Here is a 26,143-nt window from a genome sequence, read left to right on the forward strand (position 1 = left end):
TCTAAAATTTTTGAAATCGTCACGGTTATTGTTTTAGTTTTAATTATTGTAACCCTTATTAAAAGGTATGTAAACATATTTAAATTAAACTTAATTACTTCCAAACACATTGTGTTTGAAAGACCTTTATATTAAATATTTTTAGTGCCTTACCCGTGATGATTGAACTACTTTAAATAGTTAAGCTAGTTAATTTAATTAAAACTCTTTCTGGATTAAAACATAAATTAAAAATTATCAAATTAACACCATTTGAAGAAGTTGATTAAAGTCATTCAATCTTACCTTCTTTTTTTTTCTAATAGAGAAGAATTTGATTAATTTTGTAGGAAAAAGGTAAGCTACCGAAACACAGTCTAACATGTTAGACATTTTTTCAATAAACATTTAGAATTTCAAAGATAAAAAATTTGAAGATCATAATAATATATTCCACTTTGACATAGATTATAGTCATTATGAAGAAATTTCTTGATCCTGGTATAGTAACTATGATGTTTTCTATTCTATCCATTTTCATTTTTACTTTATATAAATACATAAATCTAAACCAGTTAAAGATTTGATAAATATATATATATATATAGTTAATATTTTTTTAAAAAACGAGAGATAAGTAAAAGCAATTATATTGTAAATAATATTTTAAATGCGTTTGACATGTGAACCTCTCACACTCTCGTGGCTGTAGATAATGTCATTATATTGCTATCCACACCCTCTTTATTTAGAAGCTTCTGCAAGGCTTTGATCATAATCAGACTTTTACTTCCTACACTTCCACAATTTCTTCATCAATTTCTTCATGCACACCCTAAAATTTCTAAAATGACTATTTCATCCTGTGTAAAAGTGACTTCTAATTACATGTTCCGGAAAATTCTGAATCAGGACTTTCGAAACAGAACTTTCATAACATGAAATACTTTTATGGAATAAATTTCCAAAATAAAATCAAATTATACAAAAATTAGAATAAAAACACTGAAAAACTATATAAAATAACTTCACAACATCAATGATGGAAGTTGACTGAAGAAACTCTTAAGAGGAAATAATAAATTGTGTTCATACACAAAATTGACATTAGCTTTACTCTTGTATATATTTCTTATTCGTTCTTATTCATAATTTTGTCTTTCTTATTTCCACTTTATTTCTTTTAAATAAGAGACACTCATCGGTCCATTCATCTATTATGGTCAGAGAAATGAAACAAACTTGTAAAAAGTGCTGCACATGGTAAATCTTTTCTCTTAAAATATTACAAAGATCTCACTGAAATTCTTTTGATAATCCAAAACATTGACATTTTGAGAGTTTAGATTACACAAAAAGGGATAACATACAAAGTTTGTTTATTAAGAAGTGCATCTAAAAAAAATTACCCCTAAATGCAAATGATCAGAGTCGAACTTCAATGCCTGCCTTCAACAAATGCTCTTTTACAGACTGAATAGGCACCTGCAGTTAATGGAGATCTAAATTTCAATGCCTTAATAGCATCATTACATCAATCAAAACCAACCTAACTCACAACACACATCATAGAACACAGGTAAGAAATCAAAATCATTCCAATCAGCACTAAGAAAATAATGAAACAGAAGTAATACCTCCTTTCTGTGAAAAATGCCAGCAGCAAGTGCTGCTGATGCATTTGTTTTATTGAACACCTCAGAAAAGTGTGCAGGAGCGCCAGCACCACTACTTGCAATCACAGGGATACTTACAGAGTCTGATATCAACTTAATTAAATCTACATCAAATCCTTTCCCTTGACCTGAAAACATTGCAGAAAATTAGAATAAAAGTAACAATTTATTAAGTATATAATCAAATTACACCCAAAGTCTTCTATTTTTTCCAATAGAAAATCGTTTGTTAGAGGAAAAGAATGGAAAGTACAAATAGTAGGAGAATAAGAGATGCAAAATTAAGAAAATTTAGACATAAAAGAACAATAAATAACTAACGAATGCAACAAGACAACCCTATCTCTTTCATATAAGAAATAGCAACTCGCTCAAAACAGCATTTACTAAGAATGAATAGAGGCTATAGCTATACCAATAATTAATCCCCATAACAAGTTTAGGGTCAAGGTAAAGGGCATGTATCTTATTTTCAGTCCCTCAAAATTTGGAAGACTGAACTAGTAATGAGTCATGGCACTCATGAAAAAGGTTTAAGAGACCAGATACAAACCAAGTGAAAGTCATTTTTATCCAACTTTAGTGTCAATATATTGCATATAAGAAATCACTTATCTTTTAAATTATTGAAAATGAAGATATATAAGCAAACAAATTATAAACAAACAAATCAATAGGCACCCAAAGCATGTGATAGCAAACGGTAAAAGATCCTCTAACTCAATTATCCGAATACATGTAGTGAAATCGAATTCACTGGTTGCTTGCACTTGTGGTGGTCTCTATTGCTCGCATAGTCATTATTAAATTTCACCCTACCACACACAAGATTAGTCCATGATCATCTAAGACCATTATACTGTCAAAGACCAGGACCTCCTGCTACTCTCACCACATGAACCAGTCTACTTTAAGTGAGTCATTAGAATGTCAGGATACAGCCTTACTTGAATCCTTAAATCACTACACACTACTTTATCACAAAGGAATTCCTCCATGAAATCCTCACATACTCCACATATTACATCAGAATAATTACCATTTCAAATATCAAAACAATCACATATTATACAAAAATATACCAAGTCAAGTCCCATACATTATATCATCAAAGTACAATACACATCGGCAAGGTCATCATCACAATTTAGTACATCATTATATTTCAAAAGTTCATATCATCCCCACACATTCACATAGTCACCAAATATACTACACAATAGTTTAACAATGCATATGCACATCGGTTGGGGGTTTTAAAAAAAATAAAACTGCAACTTGTACAAAAATCTAAAAATTATGTTCTTACAATCAATTGAAAGCTAATTGAATCAAGAACTCGATGCAGAAAGAATGAATCCGATTGGGTACCTATAGAAAAAGTGATGCACTAAACAAGTGACAAAGGTCAAAGCTAAAGGAACCTTTAAAAAGAAACTACTCTCACTATAAACTTCCAAACAGAGATCACAACTGTCAAAACAAAGCATCATATGTCTAGGACCTGCTGTAAAAATTTCAGATCGATTCGACGGTTAACAAAGCAGAAATTCAAAATTTCGCGAGATAAGTCAAAGTTGGAAAGCTTAGCTCGCCCAACAAGATATTGGGCTCACCCAGCGAGTCTTCATAATGCAGAAACACGAATTCTGCAATTTGACAACGTCAAATGAACCTAAAACCCATTTTAAACCCCATGTAAGTCAAAAACATTTCCAATTTCACGTTACAGTCTCAATTTCCATCAAATTTATCTTAAATTACATGCAAATGTTAAAACAAACAAATCATTTCAAAAACTTATAAATCCTAGCTTCCCTTATCTTGACTGAGAGCTAAACTTGAAGAGGAGAAAGCCGTAACAGAAGGAGAATCACAGCTCCAGAAGCCACTAGAGGGCTGAAAAATATGAACATAGGAACGAAAATGAGGTTGTAAGGAGGAACCCATGACAGAACCAACACCATAGAGCTGGAAAAAGGGAAAAAAACAGAAGTTGGGATTCGACTTACTTGGAGGAAAGAACGTTCGGTTAACTCGGAAGAGGACTTAGCTAAAGCCCTAGCTCAGATTCTGTTGTTTAAGGACAGCAAAACTGAGTGAGCTCTTTTGAAAAACAGAGAGGAGCTGGAGTGGAATGAAATCTGAAGAGTTATCTTTTTTTTTTTTTGAAGAGAAATGTTTGGGCTGACTTGAGCCTCTTTAATCAACTGGGCCCAAAAATTAAAACAAAGAAAGTGGGCTTTACATTCTCCCAAAAAATAAAAATTTTAGACCTCGAAAATTGAGGGAAAGGTTGAAAGCCTCATAGAGTAGGCAGATCTCCTATGCTAATCAGAGAAGGAGACCTTTGGAGTTTGCAGCAGGGGAACATGTTTTCCTGAGGGTGACCCGAACCACTCATGTGGGAAAGGTTATCCGCTCGAGGAAGCTTTCTCCTAAGTTCCTTGGTCCATATCAAATCTTGAGAAGGATTGGACCAGTGACTTACAAGATTGCCTTACTCTTTCAGTTGGCTAATGTCCACTCAGTTTTCCATATCCCCCGCTAACAAAGTAGGTGTCTGTGCTTGACCCGTCTCATGTGCTAGAGGTTGAGGATGTGCATGTTAGACAAAATCTCTTCGTGGAAGTGCAGCCAATTGGTGTTGAGACCACCAAATCAAACAACTCTGAGGAAAATCCATCAGTCTAGTCATAGTCATTTCGGATAGGATGATAGATGACTCCACGTGGAAGCTAGAGGAGGATGTGAGGAAGTCATACTCACACCTGTTTTTTGGTAACTCAATTTTCGAGGTCGAAAATTTTTGTTGTTGGAGAGAATATAAAGCCCACTTTCTGTGTTTTAATTGTTGGGCCCAGTTAATTAAAGAGGCCCAAGTCAGCCCACACATTTCTCTTCAGAAAAAAAGATAACTCTCTTTAGTTTTCATACCACATCTCCTCTCTTTTTTCAAAAGAGCTCATTCAGTTTTGCTCTCCTTAAACAACAAAATCTGATTTAGGGCTTTAGCTAAGTCCTCCTCTGAGCTAACTGAATGTTATTTCTTCCAAGTAAGTCAAACCCCAATTTCTGTTTTTTTTCCTTTTTCCAGCTCTATGGTGTTGGTTCTATCATGGGTTCTTCCTTACAACCTCATTTTCGTTCTTATGTTTCATATTTTTCAGCCCTCTAGTTGGCTTCTGGAGTTGTGGTGCTTCTTCCGTTAGGGCTCTCTCCTCCTCAAGTTTAACTCTCAGTCAAGATAGAGGAAGCTAGGATTTATAAGTTTTCAAAATGATTTGCTTGTTTTAACCCCTGACATGTGATTTAAGATAAATTTGATGGAAATTGAGACTGTAACGTGAAATTGAAAATGTTTTTGACTTACATGGGACTTAAAATGGGTTTTAGATTCATTTGACGCTATCAAATTGTAGGATTCGTGTTTCTACATTATGAAGACTCACTGGGCGATTCCAAAATCTAGCTGCGCAAGCCCAATATCTCGCTAGACAAGTTGAGCTTTCCAACTCTGACTTATCTCGAAAAATTTTGAATTCCCGCTTTGTTAACCGTCGGATCGAGCTAAAACTTTTATAGCAGGTTCTAGACATATGATGATTTGTCTTAACCGTAGTGATCTTTGTTTGGAATTCTATAGTGAGAGCAATTTTTTTAAGGTTCCCTTAGATTAGGTTGTTGGCAGCTTTGACCTTTGTCACTTGTTTAGTGCATAACTTTTTCTATAGGTACCCAATAGGATTGATTCTTTCTGCATCAAGTTCTTGATTCAATTAGCTTTCAATTTATTGTAAGAACATAATTTTTGTACAAGTTGCGGTTTTATTTTTTTTTAAAACCCCCAACCGATTTGCATATGCATTGTTAAACTATTGTGTAGTATATTTGGTGACTATGTGAATGTGTGGAGATGATATGAACTTTTGAAATATAATGATGAACTAAACTGTGATGATGACCTTGCCGATGAATATAATGTATGGGACTTGACTTGATATAATGTATGGGACTTGACTTGATATAATATGTGAAGTATGTGAGGATTTCATGGAGAAATTCCTTGTGAGGATTTCATGGAGAAATTCCTTTGGTGATAAGGTATTGCGTGTAAGAATTTAAGTGACTCACTTAGAGTAAACTGGTTCATGTGGTGAGAGTAGCAGAATGTCCTAGTTTTTGACAGGATAATGACCTTAGATGATCATGGACTAACCTTGTGTGTGGTAGGATGAAACTCATTGACAATGATTCTACAGAGTAGTAGAGACCATCACAAGTGCAAGCAACCAGTGAATTCGATTTCACTACATGTATCCAGATAATTGAGTTAGAGGATCTTTTACCGTTTGCTATTACATGCTTTGGGTGTCTATTCATTTGCCTGTTTATAATTCGTTTGCTTATATATCAAAATTGTTTTGTCTCTAGCTTACCCTTTCTCTTTGTGTCTATTTCTTGTTTGGATTTTTTTGTTTGCAATGATCACCCATGTTTGTGTGAGTAGATGTGGGAACTTTTAGTGATCGTGCGGATGGCGGAGACGGTGCTGTTTAGTGTAGGCACATTTGTTATCGCTCTTTTCAGCCCCTTTTGGAGCTGTTTATTTTGTAATTCCTTGCTCTATGAGCAATGCTTTTGGACAACTATTTCATGTTTAAGTTCTGCTCAGGACATTGTTCTGTGCCTATGGTACTCCTACTTTAGTATATATTTGGATGACGGTAAAACGTTGATTTTCATATACTTTATGTCTCGTTGCTCTATATTAGTATGATCATGTGATGTTTTATATACTAGAGATTACCTATTAAATGGGATATCACAATTTCCATACTAGTTTGAAAAAGAAAAAAAAAAAACTGCTCTTACAAACAAAAATGTTAACACACTAAATGAGGTCAATTTCATGAATTACATGACATCATTTGGCTTGGTTAAAGACTAAGTGTTCAAAGAAAAAATAAACTGCACTTGGAGAAGAAACATAGACTGCGCTTGATAAAGAAAAAATTTAGTCAAATATAGTTGAATGATGCAAAATTAAATTTACCATCACAATCGATGCAATTAAGTAGTATTTCTCCAGCACCAAGTTCTTCAACTGCTTTTGCTAGTTCATAGGCACCAATTGGCCGGCCTTCTCGCCCTCCGTTAACCTGACAATAAACATAAGTATTGACATGAGAACATGCTTCAGGAAGTGAATAGTCAAATAACTATATTCCATTCTTTCCCTTTAAAGAAATTCCAAGAGCTTCATCCGTGAATATAGATCTCATGACAACCACTGACTAAAATATTTGGATGCATGGAAAATTGTATTTCCCCTCTCGAGAGTAGTATTGTGAATGTAACCAGCAGCACTAATTACATACAATACAAGTAGAGGGCATCTTATATTACCAATAACTTTGACTAAGACAGACTCAAGAACTCTTGATAATTGTAATAGTCAGGAGTGCAGGGTCTCATTACTTATACCTATACCCATAATCAATCTACCAAATCTGTAATCTAGTCATGCCTCCTTTAGCCTCTCTTAAGGTTGTAACTCCAGTGTTATCCACTATTTGATATAGAATGTTTAAATGAAAAGAAAACTAAAAGGTTAAGAGATCTAGTTCAGTGGACATGATAAAAAAGATTAAGCAAAGATAGAAAATAAACTTACTGTACATTGATACCATGCATACTCTTCTCCATTTGGACCTGAAACCAACATAAAGTGGCTTTAGAATATTTAAAATTGAATATATTTCACATAAAAGTGTATATTCACTATTTTACATCCAAAAATCTCTCTCAACTTGTTTATTTTAACTAAATCAGAAATAGAAATCAGCAAGATCTTCACCTGGATTTGAAACCCTTACTGTCTTCAATTGAACATCATTAGGATCCTTTACATACACTCTACGGGGATCAATACTAACAACCACTGCCTGCAAAATGAAAATTAATAGGAATGTAGATAATTGAGTAGAAGACTTCTAATTATTTGTGATATGGTTATGCCCAAGACAGTTGGTTACCTAGTTCCATCAAATACATTATTACTTGTCATTTTACATGAAGACGTGGCATAAAATACTTAAAATTTACTATTTCCTATCTTACAAGTCAGAACATGTTTTCCAAAACTAGTAATTTATCATATTCTAAAGAAAGGTTCAAAATTAAAGTTATTCTGAACATCTAAACAACAGAATAGAACTCACTAGGCATATTGTGATCACGTATTATATTCAAATGTATTACATTACCATTATAATTAGGGGAAACTAGATGTAAAAGCCAAATTAGTTAAATACATCTTCTATGAATAGTTTATCATTATTAATATAAACACTGCTACTATTCGTTACAAAATTTTATCAGCAATTTGATACATTGTATTGAAAAACATGGTAAGCATTCAGAAAAATTATACCATAAAATGGGGTAAAAAGAGGCCTAAAGTTATATGTATGTTCAGGGATTCTCAAATACACACAGGCACATGCATAGGAAAAAGGAGCAGACATGAAATCAGCTTTTGGCTAACCTGATTCCCATAAACTCTTGATATCTGCTCCAAGCTTGTCTTCCCAGTCTTTACCTAAATGTGACAACCATAGAAACATCAGAAATGACACATATATTAGTGCATATTAATAGAAACAAACATGGATTGAGTTCTATACTCCGGTTCTTAAATATTCTTCTGCAGCATAAACTGCATCACTTCCAATGGAAATCTTATCAGCCCCAGACCTAAAGTATTCTGAAGCAACTTCCAAACTAGAATAGTACCTAAGAATATAATTAACCAAATGAAAAAGTTCTGAAAGTTCCGAGTGAACACAATGATAAGACTACACTACTGGATATTTTAATTGAAAAAAGTGTTGCAAGAAAGTCAATATAGATCAGCAATAATACCTTCCAGTTGAATCTGTGAAATCTCTAATTCCTCCACCAACAGTTAACGGTACAAAAACATTTTCTGATGTGTATCGTAATACCTGTGAAGCATAGGGAGTATGAAACCAGAGTGGATAGTGCATAAAATATAGTCTAGCACCAACTAAAAAACTTCCCTTTTGGTATATTTCACAAACCTGTAGCATAGGTAAATCACCAAGAGGGAAGTCCCGAAATCCAGTAATGTTTAGAAAGCTGACCTGCACCCAATCTTTAAGTTTAATAGGGAAGAACCAGTTTCATAAAATAGAACAAAATTATCAAAAGCGTACCTCATCAGCTCCATCTTTATAGTACTGTCCAGCAAGATCAACTGGCTTGCCAAGATTCCTTACCTAACAATTAAAATAGCTTCATAAGATAATACACAAACAGGTTTACCCTTTAATACTAACAAGGCAACAGCAAAAAAATGAAGTTTAGATGGTTCTTGTTCAATAATCAATTACACCTACTAGAAGTTTGTATTGTATAGATTCCATTGTCTTGGCATATCCTCTATTTGAATTTTAAGCAAACTCGTAAAACCAAAAAATAAGTATTATATCTTATACCTCGTTCTCATTTGTATGTTCTCTTACATCATACTGGTCTCCTTTGGTTACAACAAGGTCCCCCTTATCGTTTGCTCTCACATCAAGACAAGCAATCACCTTAATAAACAATGTTTTGTAAGGAAATCAACAGAATAAATGCACCCAAGAGGCAGCCCAAAAATACATATTAATTAATTTAAAACATGACTATTTCCATGACTATTACCCTTTTTGCAAGTTTTGAAGCTTTGCCTTCCCCAGGCTTCTGTCTTCAAGTGAATATTACAAATGGTTAGCTACCATGTGTCAAAACAAAATTATTATAATAGTTATGATAAAGAACAAGTGCATAGAAAGGTATGAAGGCCACCTTTGTCATGTTTGACTTCGGATTCAAGAATCTTCTCAAAATAGAGAGACCAACATCTGAGAATAATATTTCAGGAATCAGAGCAAGAATATCACAGCCCAAGAATGGAAAAAAGAACAAAACATAGCATGTTGTTTTACCATAGAAGCAAATATATCAAAAAAGAGTCACTGTATTCCCCCAAAAGAAGATTGAAATTTGGAGCAATTCAGATTTCACAAAAGTATTCCACCAAAATTCATTCAAGATTCAAAATGCAAATCCTATAAAAAAACAGAAAGAGAATTTTCAATCTGAATGGAATTAACTAGTTTCCTACTTCATCCTTCAAAAAAAAAAGTACTTTCCTATTTCTTTTCCAGTCTTTTCATTTCAATTTTTTCTTTTGTTAATCAATTGGAAACTAAGATCATCCTTCATTCTTCCTCTAATGGAACAAGGTTGTAAAGTTGAATATGTGTATATTACTTCAAATTTCAAAACAGTGTTGATTCGGAAATTTTAATTCTTTGCACGACCAGAGTCCAAATACAAGCTAACGAAGAATATAAGTTTCAACAGAGATGACAGCCTCCATGATTTAGGGCTCTGTATATTAGAGAGAGAGAAATAAAGGATTGGAAAGGAAGATAAAACTTGCCTCCACTCTTCTCTGGGTGGAATTGAACTGCATGCACATTTCCTCTTCTAATAGATGCTATAAATTTGTCACCGTAGTCACATGTGGAGGATATCCACTCATTGTTATCATCTGACTGAGACAATTAAAAAATAACAGATTACTTAAACACCTTCATGAAATAAGGAGTAAGAATATGACAACCAAAGCAACAAGGAGATTTTCAAAGAAAAGTGGAAACATACAGGCATGGCACGGTAAGAGTGCACAAAATAGACATGGTGATTTCCAACGTCATCCAAAATTCCTGAGTCCTTCGTGATTTGTAAAGCATTCCAGCCAATATGTGGTACTCTAAAACCATTTGATGAGTCAAATCGCCCAACAGTTCCAGGTATCAAGCCAAGACCTTTTACTGATTCACAAGCACATTATCCGTCAATACTTAAATAAAAGTGTGAATAAAAACAAGGTAGTTTGGTCCTGTAGTGCTCGGGAAAGTAAGCTTTCTGTTAAATCAGAGACCGTTGTCTCTAGATGTCAGAAAAGCTTGCCGAAAATTACTAAGCCTACAGATTCAAGTAAATGACTCAATAAACTGAACTGTCAAGTCTAGATGGATTGGATTCTTTGTTACCCGGTTACCCATGTTATGAAATCAACATTCATGACTTAACAAAAATATATGAGCATGATGTACATTGTCCTTACAAGTTCATAGCCAAACAACTTTATGGGGTTCCATATACTAAGTCAGTAAATATTTCAACGTGCTACTAAACAAAAATACCATTTGCAGAAGAATAGCATGAATTAAACACTAAGGAATTATGAAATGCACAAATACCAATATCTCCAAATCTAAGTGTTTTGGGTAAGAGTATGCTTGGGAGCGGCTGGGGTTTGGAGAAAAGGGGAGCAAAGAGTAAAAATTTTACTTGTAATAAATGTTATCGAATTTGATAGGTTCTTAAAATGAAAGAAATAAAATCCGAGATTAACAAGAACTTAATGTCCTCACTTTCCCTTCCATCCAAAGCTCCCCCCCAATCACACCCTTAAGAAAATGAACTACGACAATACAACCAAACAAAAATGTTAACCCACTAAACGGGGTTGACAAAATGTATTAATCAAAAGTATTAGACTCCATAAAGAAAAATTGATCAAAACTCCTAAGAAATGGATTTTAAGACTAACTCAACCTCACAAAACTAGTTTGTAAAAGGTGACATATGCATCAAGTTGTAATGCTATAGTTGACTTATATCTTTAACCAACTGGGTTTTCCAACACATCCCCTCACACGGATGACTGGACATCTTGAATGTAGGACTAGATTGTAGATGATGATAACAACCTAATAGTGAGTAGTACAATATGTCCAACAAACCTCGTTAGAATACATTATGATACCATCTTAGCAAGTGGACCATAAGTCTAATCAAATTCATAAAACTGACTTGTAAGATAAGATTTGTACTTATATACTATAATTTAGTCATATCTAGTTGATATGAGATCTCCAACAAAATCATTGAAACCAAGGCCTATCGTTAATGATTTTCCTGAAGTTGTCTTTGGTCTTCCTCTGCCCATTTTAATCAGACTGACTATTGAATTCATAACCTTATATATTCTGGGTCTCGAGTCACCCACTACAAAAGTAAACATTATTTTGGCTCCTGCTCTGCTGGCACTTAATTGCGCAACTTTTACTACTGAATCACCATAGAGCATCATTGACCATATAGTTGTCCATTATAATTTAACCTCCAAACTAGACTAACTTCTGTCTTACTAAACTTACTTTCAGTGAAGTTTTCCTTACTCTTATTTTAACCAGGAAAAAAGACATTGTTTCTGTAGCTTCTCTTCTTATCTCAAGTATCTCTTCTCATAAACTATGACTCTGTCCGCTCAAAAAACGCATTGGCAAACAGAATAATTATAAGAAATTCTTACATTACACAGTACACAATAAAAATAAGACATGAAAATCATTGATTCTCATCATCTAGGACTCTATAACCGCTAAAAATCATGCATTGAAACACTATTTCCACCAGAGTTAATTATGAGAAAATATTACACTGCCCAGTACACAATAAAAGTAAATTATGAATACAAAAGATTCTCCTCTCATTAGCATTGGCCGAACAAAAAAATTTAAATCGTGCATTTATTTTCTGTAGAAGCAGGTTAATATTGCTTAATTTAATTTCACATCTACATGGATGGAAACCTTGGCATCCTTTATGCTATAGTACAATAATATAATAATATTAAACTTAAAACAAATGTTCAGAATTGAAGCAGTAAAAATAACAACAACTAAAGATGTCTTACGACTAACCTGGTCCATTCTCCTCACTAGATTCAAAAAGTAGTTGAAGTCCTAGACAAATCCCCAAAAATGGACGATCCTTTTCAATATATGAACATAATGCTTCATCCATTCTGAAAAATAAGTATGATCAAAATAAAACATTTGACTCAAACCAAAATTCAGAGAGCAATCATTCAAAAAATAAAAAATAAAAATTGCCTCAAAAGAACTTCAAATATATACATGACAATTCCTAGTTTATAATCCGAACTGAAAAATTCAGCAAAACTAAGAGACATTATGCAATTCAAAAGGCACCTCAGATATAAAAAATGAGTTTATTCGTAATCATTACAGCAAAAGTCTAAAACAACAACAAAAGCCCTCCAACTTAACATCCCCAAACTTTTAACCAACCATCTACTTAGCTATCAGTACATATTAGTCCTAAACTCCAATATATGGCGTATAAATAGGAGTCTTGAGGCAACCCCTTTTCAGTGTACATTGTAAATTTTAATCAAGCAAAAGAGAATAAAGATCAACACTAGTATTGTCCTGTGATATCCTTCAATAACCCACCACTATAACCCAGCAGAAATATCTTACAACAAGCATAACACTACAACTACCAAACCACTAAAGAAAAACACTTGAAAAGTAAAAAAATTAAAATAAATGAATACCCAGTTTTGCTTAACACCTCCATGGCTGCAGCAAATGCTCCAACCCCTGGAAAAACTAACCGACTTGCATTCAAAATATCTTGCGGGGTTTGCACCTAGTAAAAAAATATTACTTCAGATTCAATACATCTCACACACAAAAAATAAAAAAATAAAAAAAATTCCATTATGTAATGGTGCAATAAAGCTCACATCTTTGATTTCAAACCCGAGGAATCTGATTGCATTCCTGACACTCCGAACATTGCCAGCACCGTAATCAAGCAAAGTCACAACTGAAAAATCAAGAGAATCCGAGAGTTTGTTGTGGAACTAAACGAAGACCCAGAAAAGAACAAAACAAAAAGGAGAAGACTTTTGCAAAAGGGTGTCTTCAGAAAGCAGAGAGAACGAACCAGAATCCCCAGACGAGGAGGCACGAACTGAGAAGTTTCTATGTTTGGTATTGCTGAAACGGGATAATCTCAGGGATGAGGGTGGCGTTTTTCGAAGAGAAAGGAGAGAAGAAGAGGAAGCCGAATAAGCAAATGACGGCGCCTCCATTGTTGTTGATGTTGATTCTCTTCTAACTTAGACTCAGAAGCAACACTGTGTATAGTGTTGTGTTATGAGCAATCAAGATGGATTACGGCGTCGTTTTGTCATCTCAGTCTTATTATTCGCAAGTTCTGACAAGAAAGACAAACAACTATTTCACCAAAATTATTGTGCAATTTAGATTTTTATCTAATATTTTCATAATTGGTACAAATATTTTACAAAATAGTACAGTTTTAATTTTTGCTATTTCATTTTAGGCTTAAATGCGTTTTTATTAATTCGCATTTTCATCTAAAATAATTTATAATTTTCCGCTATATAATTGTTGAGTGTTTTATTTTTATCCTTTATTTCAGGTTGAGAATTTTGTAAAGAGAAGTAATCATAAATATTAAAAAAACTTTTGAAAATTACAAAGATAAAAATAAAGTGCATGAATTAAAATTAATTGTGGGAGAGAATCACTCCTCTCATTTAAATATATTCTTAAAAATAACTTACTTTATAATTTAAATATCAAATCTTGACAAGTATTAAATTGAAGGTTTCATTTTTTAGATAAAATAATTTTTAACATGACTGTTTGCAATACTGACTTCTTAATTTGGATTTTAATTTCAAATTTAGAATTTTACCCTGTATCTTATTAAAAAAAAGTGTTATAATTTCTATAATTTCTTTATCAATATTAAAATAATTATATTTTTGTGTCAAAAAAAATATATTACATTTATCTTTACCAAAAAAGGTATTACATGCTTTTAATATCTTGAAAAACTTTATTAAAGAAACACAATAAAGACCTTTTTTTGGATCAAGTGTATACTTCTGTACAAAAATTGGAAAAGAATTTTCAAAGGGAATGTCTTGAGTGGTATCTCCCATAATGAATCTGTCAGTTTCCAAGAAGAAATACAGAACTAATAAATACATGTTACCTAGAAACTACAGAAGTGTGAATTTTGAAGTTTACATGAAGTTCCAAATACAGAAAGATGATAAAGTCACTTTACAATTAGACTAGTACACTCAAAGTGATGAACAAACTTTAATAAACAATGTTGAGACCAAAACTGTAGTGTCAAAAATATACAACCAAAAAATACCCCTTTCACAACAGAAGGTCATTTCTTTGAATCATTTCTTTTGAAGAAAACCAGTTCTGGAAAGAAGTCTTGATAAAAAACCCTTGCCACCATTATCAGTGTCCTTTGCTTTGGCACTGTTTAAGTTGCTTATGAGAGACCAATGTGTTTCAAAATCAGGCTGATAGCCATTTTCCTGCATGGCTTGCATGAGCTCTGATGCCTTCCTGAGATTCTTTTCCATGTGATAACTCTTAATTACAGTGCAATACATTTTTCTGGTTGGAGTTTCACCTCCATGACTCATGTCCACTAGGAATTGTTCTGCTAATTCTGTCTTTCCATCTTGGCAGGATCTATGGACAAGCATTTCCACTGTCTCAATTCTTGGTTTGAGATTCCAGTTCAACATCTCAGAGTAAAAATCCATAGCTATGTCCAATTTATTCTGGGCACAGTATCCAACAATGAGAAAATCATAACTGGTGGAAATTGGAATGTTATGTTTCCTCAACATTGTGTTCATAAGATGAACTGCATTGTTCAGTCTTCCATGTTGGCAAAAACACTTGATAAGGTAATCATAATTGATATTATCAGGAGTCAGAGATTCCTCTCCCATCCTGTCCAAAAAGGTTTCTACTTTTTGTATCTTACCACTCAACAGAAGGCTTTCTACAATAGATGTTTGAATTGCGGAATCATGTATCCAACCTCTTAATCTCATTTCTTGACTCAATTCCAGGGCTTTCTGCAGATCCCCAGCATCACACAGGCTTCTTATTACCTTCCTCAAATTGAGGTTACTTGGTTTGAATCCCTTTGAAATCATGATGGCAAGATAATTCAGGGAACTGGATAAATCTTTACATTGCAAGAAACCATAGACAAGAAAGTTGAGACCAACTTCATCGAGCACAACTTTCTTCTCTTCCATTTCAGCTAGTATCTTGTTAACAGCTAAACTATTTCCAGCTGATAAAAGATAGAATATGAGAATGTTGTATATGATATGTCCATCAAGTGCACATTGTGCAAGCATAAGGTTCTTTAAGCTCAGAGCAAACCAGACTCCATTTTTCCTACAAACTGATCGCACCATATTCCTGTAACTTGTGAGGGATAGCAACCAACTCTTTCTTATTGCAACAGCAAGTAGTTCCCCCACTTTTCTCAAGTTATTAGCTTGGCAGTAACCCTGAATAAGCATGTTACACAGTTCTGGTTCTTCGTCTGGATTAAACCCTTTAGATAACATATCTCGGAACATAGCTTCAGCTTTCCCTATGCTCCTCATGATACAAAATCCACGCATCAATGCACAATCTATAGCATGAGAAAATGAATGATGCTCTTTCAAAACTATATCTTTCAATGCAGTAGCTTTGTCATATCTATTAGCCTTGCATAGTTGAGGGATTAACAAGACTGAAATATCCAAACAAGGTGTCAAACATCTATCTAGCATATCATCCAATACTGTAAAGGCAAGAGAAAAGTTTCCCTCATTACATAAGCCCCTTATAAGATTATTATAACCAGTGTCATCCAAGATGAAACAAGGTTGTAGTTGTTTTAAAGCTGCAAGTGCAATGTCTGTAAGACCCTTATTAGAAAGTACTTCCACAAATACATGGCATATATCTGACTTTAAGCAAGGGTGTGATAAAAGCATGATTTCAAGAAACCGTGATGCTTCCTTCAGCATTTTCTGATGGCACATAAGAACAAGAAGAGATTTAAAATCCTCCAAACCTGGTGACCATTTATTTCTACATGCAACATCCCAATAAAAATTGAAGTCTTTCATGTTTCCTTTCTTACAAAAAGTCATTAATATGGCAGTATATGTCTCATTGGTGACCTGAAATTTGTTTTGAAGCATTTCATCAAGTATAGTTTTCGCTTTGGACAGCAAGCCTTTCTTGCTGTATGCCTGTACAACCAAATTGAGAGTTTCTGGGTCAAGTTTATGAGCAGACCGTGGCATTTTCTCCAAAAGATTTGTCATTGATGTGGTTTGCGACCGGGATGAACAGAGTTGTCTCACTAACTTTGAGAATTCAGGCAGCAACAATTCTTGTCCCCAACAAAGCATTTCTTCAACCAAAACCAATGCCTTTTTCAGGTTACCATTGCTGCATTCCTTCCCCACAAATGAATTGAAGTTGGTTACCATGGATTCTTCAAGATCCAAAGTTAAGTGTTTCTCAAACTCATCAACATCTGCATCCAAATAAAGTCCATTTCCAACATCATCAAAGAACTCCGATTTCGAAAGTCGACCATCATTGTCTCGTTTCAACTTCACACTCAAAGGGTCAAAGCCCAAAATCAGAAAAGCCTTGGAAATCGGATTCTCCATCAAAGAGAGCTTAATCAAACCACGGCTCTCCATCTCATGAACCAAACTTTTCACTTTATCAAACTGCCTGCACTTACAATACCCTGCCATAAGAACTCTAAAAGTGGATACATCAGGCAGTGTCCCCCTCTCAATCATCTCATCAACAATGTCACGTGCAAGATCCACCATACCTACCTTAAACAACCCACTTATAAGAGCATTGTAAGTAAATATATGTGGCACAAAGCTTTTTGATAGCATAGCTGATAAACAACTCAATGCATTTCCCATCTTCCCTTCTCGACAACTCCAACCAATCAATATCCCGTAGGTTACTTCATCAGGACAAAAACCTAAACTTTCAAGCTCTTGCAAAAACAGCCCTGCCCTTTCTACACCATAACACCTACACAATGAATTCATAACTCTATTACCAGCCTTCACACTAGGGACACACTTTATTTCAACAAAGAAACTAACCAAATCTTTGAAGTTCCTCCTCTTACAATATCCAAACGCAATTTCATCAAAAACCAAACTACTAACCTCACAATTAAGAACCAACACCTTCTTCACCAAGTTCCTTGCTTCCTGAATCCTCCCACCAACGCAAAGCTGCACCATAACCATCTTCAATGCCCTCAATTCATCACCACTCAGTGGTACACCCAAATCCACCAAATCAAAAGCCACCCTATATGCAAGACTCGTCCTCTTCACTTTCACCAAAAGATCAACCAAAACACCGTAACAATCCCTCGAAGGAACCTTCCCTCTTCCCTTCATAAAGTCATACACAAAGACACCCTTTTCCCATGCTCTCGCACCAGCATACCCTTTAATGAGATCATCAAAAATTTCATTGCTTTCCAACGCGAAAAGCAACTCCTCGGCTTCTTTGAACAACCCCACTTGAACGAGAAGCGAGGCCATGATCTCGTGGGACAGTGAACGTTGCTTGAAGTCGAAACCCGCGTTCGTGTGAGCACCCCATTTGAAAACCTCCCACAAAGACCGAACCTTTTCGAGCGTTACGCGACGGGACTGGAGAGCCTGCAAGAGATGCAGCACGTGCGAGGGGCCCAGCGCGGGGAGCCTCCAGCACGTGCGAGTGGCTTCGGGAATCGCGAGGGAGAGGTCCAAGAGGTGGGGTTTGAGAAAAGCGTTGTTGTCGAGAAGGTAAAGGTTGGGTGACTGAACGGACGGAAGAGTGGTGGGAGCACGCGAGAGAGAAGAAAAAAGGTGGCAGCGGCGGCGGCGGCGAAGAGTGGAGTAAGAGAGGAGCATTCAATAATACAACTGCTCGCCACTGGTTGTGGCGGTGGAAGCGGCGGTAACGAAGTTGTAGAAGAGATATTGCTTATGATGTGACCAAGACATTTTATTTACAATTTGAATTTGTTTTACAGAATCATTGTGTGTGAAAAGTTCCTCAAATGTTGTAAGAACACCTTTGTATCAACAGAGTAAAGACTTGCAGTAAATAAAAATTCAATGTATGTTCTAATTATAACGGAAAACAAAAAGAGAATTTGGTTTTTTAATCGAATTTCAGTTCGATATTTTAATTTTTCTTTTAAAATAAACATTAGATACATGACCATTTATGTATTGTAACAATTGTTCTGCTAACAACAAAGTATAACATCAACTCTTCTCACGATGTTTTTTACCTAAAAGAGTACGAAACAAAACAAACACATAATTGCTTTCATGTGTCGATTATATGACCAAAAAACTATGCTTTCGTAGTAACTAACATAGATATGACACTTCTGCATGCAAAACATTTGGTACAGAATAAAACAAGATTCACAATCAATTAAACATGTCCCTTTCACCATATACATGTGGGAGATGAGAAAGTAGGATTCATGTTAGGTGGCTGCAAGCAATTGTGTTTGGTGGCTTTGGAAGGAATGAAGCAAGTGCTTATGCATAACCACAAACACCAAACGAGCACCGCACCCCACGAGGACATCTATGTCCACACTTGCCACAGTTGAAAATGCTGAAGTTTATGTTGCTACACAAACCTCTACAGCATTGCCAATTGAAGGGGCACTTAATCCCACACAACCCACAATTGTTTTTATCGGAACTCACATTCACACAGAGATTCTTGCAACACACTCTTTTTGGTGCAAACTTCCCTTCACGGCACACCCATGGTCTCCCACGACAACCTGAACCTCTTCCTCTTGCATTGTTCTTCACCCATTGTGAAGTTGTTGATGGAACACTAGTAGATACATTTTGGTACAAAATGCTTGGTGTTGATTTTCCCTCCATTGGGATCAAACCCAACAAAGAAAGAAATGTTGCAATCGCCAAAATTTTTATTGACATCATCTTCCTCTTGTGTGGTAGGAGGACTTGGATTCAAGAAGGTCTATATTAAGAACATTGGCAGTGGTGCATTAGACATTTGGATTTTATTGTGGCATGTTAATACTAATAGTGATTTTGATCTCAATAAAATAAGAATTTGTTTTTTCTTCTTGCAAATTTAAAGGGCCTTTCGGGTGGTAATCATCGTGGTTTTCATATAGGTGGGTGACAATAGTGGAGACACGTACCATAATATATGGTGGAGATTCACGTTATCTCTTGTGTTGGGAAAATGTCTTTGGCTTTTTAACAAATACCTTAGGTTTAACGTGAGTTTTCTTGTAGATTAGTCATTAAAATTGGGTAGTGTTCTATACGAATTTAGGTCACGTTGTATGGGATCCCAATTCACGAGGGAAGGGCTATGTTTTTCGGTTTAATAACTGTGAGAAATGAAGATACAGAGACTGTCATGAACTGTCATACAACTTTTTGGTCTCTACCAACAAATTAGGTCTAAGAAGTCATGAAAGAAAGGGTACTTTAAACGTGAGAGCAAATTTAGTGGCATAAAGATATGTTTCTATGGAGAGAATAGGGAAAAGGAGTAGATTTATATATAATTTTAAAAGTACGATACTTGCAAAATTATAAAAATTCCATTTGGAAAAAAAGTTATGTGTTTTCACTTAATAGCAACCCCATCTTTCACCTATTATTGACTAAATATAAGAAAATAAAATTTACTATTAAGTCTTCAAATAATGAAAGTTACTAAATTTTCTTTTATTTTCTCTCTTGTATAAGAATTAAAAACCCATCTCCCTTTCTACTTTTTTTTCCTCTCTCATCAACGAAAACCGTAACTTGTTCAACAAATGCTAATGTCATACGGCATTATGCAGAAAAACCAAAACTGCAATAACAATAAAAAAAATGATAAAAGCTATTCAAGTCATATAAAACCATGAAGTATGTCACATTATTCCACCACAAACACTAACCACAGAATATGCTCACATTGTAGTTTTCTTACACAGACTACGAAGGACAAGTTCATATGATAAAAGCATAATTTTTAAGGTCCATAAAACATGCACATAACACTTCAAACTCAAGTAACTGCTGTCACCACATAGTACAAGGGTGCTACACATATTTGAACTGAACTGTAATATAGCAGCTTATTTAGTGCATAATCACTTCAATCAGAGCCATGTTACTGGAGAACAAGGCATTGCTGTGAACCAGCCACCATGGCAGGCTGGGTGCTTGAGCTAACAGAATCAACTTCCTCAGCACATTGAGGCTTGACACTCAAGTCAACAGATGCAATGGCCTGAAAAACAAGAGCAGTGACTTCCTCGTACCTCTCTTCAGAGAGGGAGACCTCAGCAAGAAGCCTCCAGGCATTGGCTTCAGATGCCTCATCGTAGTCCTTCTTCCTCTTCAGCACCATGTGCCCACTGATTTCCCATACAGCAGGATTCACCTGGGTCTCCAGAAGCTCAGCACTCACTTCTCCGAGAGCTTGTTTCTCTGCATAGCACTGTTTCACCATTTGGAATCCAGTAAGTTGCCATACATTTTAAGCTTCAACAGATTTCAGGACACTATAACCTTTTTGACTATTGTGGTTCCTATAAAAATTTTGATTCATGGTTTTAATCCTCACATTACTCTTGTAGCTCTTATAAAATTGCAAACTTTAGGTATTGGTCCCTCTCATATTGGAAGATATTCACTCTAACCGTTATTTAAGAACATCAGCTAATTGTGAGGAGGACGACTAAAAATTGAAAAACAATTGTATAGGAACCAAAACCAACAGAAAATTTATTAGAACAGTAAAACCATAAAGCAGGTACAACATACTTAAGCCAACATGGTATGTTAAGCAACTAAGCAATGTGATTTTGGAAAGGGACGAAGTTAAAGAGCAATTTACCTGTGGCAAGAGAAAGATTTGCCTTCCACAGTCTGAAATAAGTACATTGTACGGTACATTGTTGTGTTGAAGGCAGATGCAGGCTTCTGAAACAGCATTTGCTAAACTCTCTAGAGTCTGGCCACCCTCGAAAACAAGGCCCCTGACTGGATAGTTTAACAGTTTAGATACTTTCACTCCATCACTTAATTTGGTAATTTTCTTGGTAGGGGCCTTCTCAATGGGAAAAGGCATAGCCAAGTAATACGCCTGAATTTGTCAAAATCACAAAAATGTCAATATGATGAATACTGCTAAAACACTAGATAACAAATTGAACAACCCAAAAATCAACATGGAGGATGTTGTTGTCATCTCAAGTTGATCACTGATTAACAAGTACCTGAAAGTGAAGATGGTTAATGGTTGCAAATGCACCCAAGCTGTTGTATCCCAGCCTAAAATATGGATTCCCAGCTTCAACTGCCATTTTAAGCGCAAGCAAGAAGCTTTCATGGTCAATCCTCTGAGGTAAACACTCAAAAATCCGGGGAATCAGCAGCACATGCCCATATTCAATAGGACTCACCTGTTAAAAAATTACAGACAGGTTAAACAATTATTTTTACTAAACTTTCAATGACAGACTGCAAAAAAAGCTACAATACTTACATTGATGGCAACAAAACTAGGAGAATTCTCAACATCAATCGGAGCATTTGGAGAGAATTGAGCTTCTCCATCTTCACTAGCCTCCAACTGAAACAGGACCTCTTCTTGTCCAACTTTAGTGAAGTTAAACTTGTTTTCATCAAAGGGCTGGAGGACCTTATCGACACGGAACTCAGTTGGTCTCTTCTTGAGGTGGCGACCCTCATTAAGCTGAGCAATGAAACCATACTCCCCAGGAATAACCTAACCCAATAACCAACACATCAAACAACATGCATGCAAAAACCTAAACAAGCAAAGCACATCTAGAATGTGAATCAAACCAAATGGTACACAAATCAGACCTTGGTCTCACAGGCTGTGACGTCATAACGGAAAAGCCCTCTCTGCATGCGTTCTTCCCACTACACCACCAAAACCAAAATACTTAGGAAAAATCATGAAGCAACTACAAACAAGGAAAAGAAAAACATAAACTACAACATCATGGCCCAACTTAAACACAAATTAAAACGTGAGAAAAACCAAACCGCAAAACATAATGACACAACTACAACACAAATAGAACATCGAGCTTTAAAAAAAGGCATAACATAACGACACACCTACAGTTCTAGCCACAGTAAAAACAGAACACCAAACCTTTACGCATACCATAATGACACATCTACACAGATTCAAACATGAATCCTTAAAATCCTCAAATCACATAACATAACGTATAACACACCTACACGTACAAAGAAAAACACCAAAACTGAAAAAAACTCAAAAACACACTCATAAAGACACACCGACGTATACAAATAAAACAATCAGAATTCATAAATACCTCCCCAAGGATAAGCGAGTCCAGAAACGCCACAGGGCAATGCTCCTTGCATCCAAGCAAAGGCAACTCCTTTTCACCGACCTTGTCCACTCTCTTCAAAGCATATAAAGGCAACCTCGCACCTGTCCCCAAAACACCACAAAAAAACACAAATGAGCAAAATCCAAAATCCATCAAACAGATCACACCATGGTTTAAAATTGCAGCCACAGTCACAGTAGCATCACAATCCTTAAGATTGCAGAGAAAGGCAACCCGAAATACCTAACTTCACGACTAAAATTCAAGATGATGGATCCTACCTTGAATGCAACAACTTTTGAGGCAGTTCCGACCACATCCTCCGTCAGGAGCCTCACCTCCCTCCTCCTTCTGATAATTGGAAACCACAGTGGGAACCCTCTTGATGCTCAACATTCTTGACCTCACCTAAACTAACAACTACCAAAGAAGAAGAAGAACAAAAGCAACAAAAGGAAACAAGAAACCCCTTATTGAAAACTTTTGAAGGCGTTGCTTATATTACGTCTATCCCTACTAAATAATCCTAACAATCAAGGGCTGAACCACCGCCGGCGAGAAAGAGGAGGTCAGATGGGCTACCACCTTCGGAGGGGAGAGCGCCACGCCCGCCGTGTGGCGAAGGGTTGCTCTCACTCACACAACCCTTGCGACGGCCACAACGGGCATGTGAGAGCGAGTGGCGAACTCGTTGAATAGCCGTGATGTCTACAATGCTACAACCCCGGGTATTAACCCCACACACCCCCAAAATTCGAAATCAAAATCAATCCCTCTTCTCTTTCTACTCCTTCTCCCCTTTCTCTCGTCTCGCGTTAAACGGAGGAAAAGGTGACAGATTTGAAGACCCAATGAACCGAATTGCAAAACCCAGAAGGAAGTTGGAGGGAAGTCGAGAGAGAAGAGTGGTGTTGGGTGGTGTTGATGGCGGTGATAACGAAGAAGAGGATCAGGGCTGTTGTTTGTTTATATAGGGAGATAGAGAGAGAGAAAGATAAGAGAGAAAGTGTAACAGAGTGCAATTGTGGTGGTTGTGGCTTTGAATGTACCTTTTTGATTGGGTATATACCCAATTATCATAAACTGAAGGGGTTGTGGCGTTAGTAACTTATTAACCCACACTCTTATTTTAGAAAATTCATACTTGTTTAATTAATAAATAAATAATGAATCTTCTAGAGAAAATATATATATTCCATCAGAAAATTGTTGGAAAATTTTAATATTTACAATTTTGAATTAATTATTTTAAAACAGTGGGTATTTTAATTCATCTCTAATCATTATCTTATATCAAAAATGAATTAAGATATTAAACGAATGGAATAGACGTCTTCATTTAAATATATATATATATATATATATATATATATATATATATATATATATATATATATATATATATATATATATAAAAAACGTTCATATGGGTAGATTTAAATATAAACAAACTTTAATCTTATTTTATTTTAGAATATTTTTAAGTTGAAAATATCTTTTAGTAACTATGACTAAATATATTTAGAGTAAAGTTAAGCAGTGTATATATTATAATAAAAAAACGTATTTTCTAAATAATACTTATTTTACTCATTTTAATTTAAAAAAAATAATGTATTTAGTAAATAATAACAAGTTTTTTTTTAAGTTATTGGATGTTGAGGAACACCCACCATTTAGGATTTTCAATGGAGAAGGAGAAACAACAAAAACTAGTTTAGATGAGGTTTGAGTTTTCCTTGTAAGAATGGGTCCCACTTGTGGGAAAATGTGTGAGAAGAATTCATAGTTGCCTCATTCCACCTTTGAAGTTTAAAAATAGGTAATGGTGGTTGTTAGTCTTCGATCATTACTTATTTCAACTTAATCATCCTAATTGGTTTGTTAAAGCATTTTAGCCTCCCCTAAAAGTGCTGGTCTTACGTCTCACGATTTGATTAGTGATATAATTATCTATCTTAATCCAAAATGATTTACGATTTATAAAAAATATATATAATTTTTTTACGTTGATATTTATTGTACTTATTAGTTATGTAAAGATAAGAATATTAATGTTTCCTTTTATTTATTTTATTATTAGTAGTGGTATTGTATTAAGTGAACCTAGATAATATTACTCGTCTAGGAACGATTAATCTAAAGATTCCATTCAAATAATTTAGATGTTAATTAATTAAGCAATTAAAATTCAATAAATAAGGCACTATTTATGAGGTAGGTATTGTTCATTGTTTCATTTACTACGTGTATTTTATGTTATTGATTTGAGTGTTAGAATGTTTTGGAGACACTATATATGGTAAGACTCACTTATCTTTTTATCCCAATGTTTAAAAGGTTGTCCTAATTTATTGGGCTTAAAGTTAGTTCATAGGGTGCTAAAAACCCCTAAACAGCCCTAACACTCTCATTCTGCAATCACTTGTAAAAATAATCACATTACTCTCTCCTTTTTCCCTCAACAGAAGCTCTGTTAGGGTTTGGACCTCCTTCATCTTCAAGCTAGCTCAACTCCGTTCCTACATCACGTAAGTTGGTTTTCAACCCGTATCCTCTCCCCTCTAGTCATATTTTTGAGATTTCAGTTAGGATTCACCGTAGTGGCTCGTCTTAAATCTATTCCACTATTTTTCCAACTCACTAAATTGTCCTAGGAGTTGTGGTGCTTCTCTACTCGTACCCAAAATCCCTCACAGTAGCTTTTTCCACGTAAGGGAAGTTAGGGTTTCGTGTTTAAATGTATTTTGCTTGTTTTTCAGCTATGTCTTGTGCTCTTGGTGATAGTATGGTATTTAAATTAATATGAACATGTACTGTGCTTTGCTCTGGTTAAATCTATGTGTTGGCTTGCGTGAACAGTGGAGGAGATATGATATTCTCGCCCAAGCGAGTGGGTCTCGCCTAAGCGAGAGTATCAAAAACCCTTCCAGGTGTTTGCGCAAGCTGTCGCTCAGGCGATGAGCTCCAATTTTGAGCGAGAAGCCATCTCACTCAGGCGAGGAGGTCTCGTCTAAGCGAGAAAACGCGAAAGCACCATTGTTTCACTTTTCGAGCTCTCGCCTGAGCGAAAAGAGCTCGCCTGAGCGAAAGGAGCTCACTTGAGTGAAAGAACCCTCTCGCCTGAGCGAGGCTTTCTAGCCTGAGCCAGAACTAGGCGAGAATGTGCTCAGGTGTTGTTTTCTTCTTTGTTCTTGGGTGATGGTCACATATTTGGTTGGATT

The 26,143-nt window shown here is 35.3% G+C and overlaps 3 protein-coding genes across 3 annotated transcripts; all 3 read right to left on the reverse strand.

The window, feature by feature from the left end:
- Window positions 1-1,221: 1,221 nt before the first annotated feature.
- Window positions 1,222-13,813, reverse strand: LOC114187760 (imidazole glycerol phosphate synthase hisHF, chloroplastic). The gene is made up of 19 exons (XM_028076116.1): window positions 13,560-13,813; window positions 13,357-13,439; window positions 13,165-13,259; window positions 12,506-12,609; window positions 10,395-10,564; window positions 10,171-10,285; window positions 9,531-9,586; window positions 9,387-9,425; window positions 9,179-9,277; window positions 8,897-8,959; window positions 8,762-8,824; window positions 8,583-8,665; window positions 8,345-8,453; window positions 8,206-8,259; window positions 7,516-7,603; window positions 7,333-7,370; window positions 6,712-6,817; window positions 1,617-1,783; window positions 1,222-1,464 (listed from the first exon to the last, which is right to left on the reverse strand). Exons 1-19 carry the CDS (start codon window positions 13,705-13,707, stop codon window positions 1,405-1,407), a joined length of 1,740 nt encoding a protein of 579 aa, XP_027931917.1. The 5' UTR covers window positions 13,708-13,813; the 3' UTR covers window positions 1,222-1,404.
- A 754-nt stretch (window positions 13,814-14,567) lies between these two features.
- LOC114187759 (pentatricopeptide repeat-containing protein At5g15280, mitochondrial) lies at window positions 14,568-18,631 on the reverse strand. Its single transcript, XM_028076115.1, has one exon. The coding sequence runs from the start codon at window positions 18,421-18,423 to the stop codon at window positions 14,842-14,844; it is 3,582 nt and encodes a 1,193-aa protein (XP_027931916.1). The 5' UTR covers window positions 18,424-18,631; the 3' UTR covers window positions 14,568-14,841.
- Window positions 18,632-20,422: 1,791 nt separating this feature from the next.
- On the reverse strand, window positions 20,423-23,959 carry LOC114187966 (GDP-L-galactose phosphorylase 1-like). Its single transcript, XM_028076419.1, has 7 exons — window positions 23,201-23,959; window positions 22,899-23,020; window positions 22,411-22,470; window positions 22,067-22,309; window positions 21,798-21,983; window positions 21,416-21,664; window positions 20,423-21,016 (listed from the first exon to the last, which is right to left on the reverse strand). Exons 1-7 carry the CDS (start codon window positions 23,313-23,315, stop codon window positions 20,687-20,689), a joined length of 1,305 nt encoding a protein of 434 aa, XP_027932220.1. The 5' UTR covers window positions 23,316-23,959; the 3' UTR covers window positions 20,423-20,686.
- Window positions 23,960-26,143: the final 2,184 nt, after the last annotated feature.

This window comes from Vigna unguiculata, chromosome 6 (genome assembly GCF_004118075.2).
Source record: "Vigna unguiculata cultivar IT97K-499-35 chromosome 6, ASM411807v1, whole genome shotgun sequence".
Classification (NCBI taxonomy): Eukaryota; Viridiplantae; Streptophyta; class Magnoliopsida; order Fabales; family Fabaceae; genus Vigna; species Vigna unguiculata.

Bases quoted from the DNA above. Each gene is read 5' to 3' on its own strand.
- LOC114187760 (XM_028076116.1), bottom strand. From the start codon at position 13,707: ATGGAGGCGCCGTCATTTGCTTATTCGGCTTCCTCTTCTTCTCTCCTT. The intron at 9,587-10,170 runs GCAAGTTTTATC...TATTATTCTCAG, and splicing joins CCACCCAGAGAAGAGTGGAG to ATGTTGGTCTCTCTATTTTG. The intron at 9,278-9,386 runs GTAATAGTCATG...TTGTTTATTAAG, and splicing joins CTTCAAAACTTGCAAAAAGG to GTGATTGCTTGTCTTGATGT.
- LOC114187966 (XM_028076419.1), bottom strand. From the start codon at position 23,315: ATGTTGAGCATCAAGAGGGTTCCCACTGTGGTTTCCAATTATCAGAAG. The intron at 23,021-23,200 runs GTAGGATCCATC...TTTTGGGGACAG, and splicing joins CAAAAGTTGTTGCATTCAAG to GTGCGAGGTTGCCTTTATAT. The intron at 21,984-22,066 runs GTAAGTATTGTA...ATTTTTTAACAG, and splicing joins CTAGTTTTGTTGCCATCAAT to GTGAGTCCTATTGAATATGG.
- LOC114187759 (XM_028076115.1), bottom strand. From the start codon at position 18,423: ATGCTCCTCTCTTACTCCACTCTTCGCCGCCGCCGCCGCTGCCACCTT.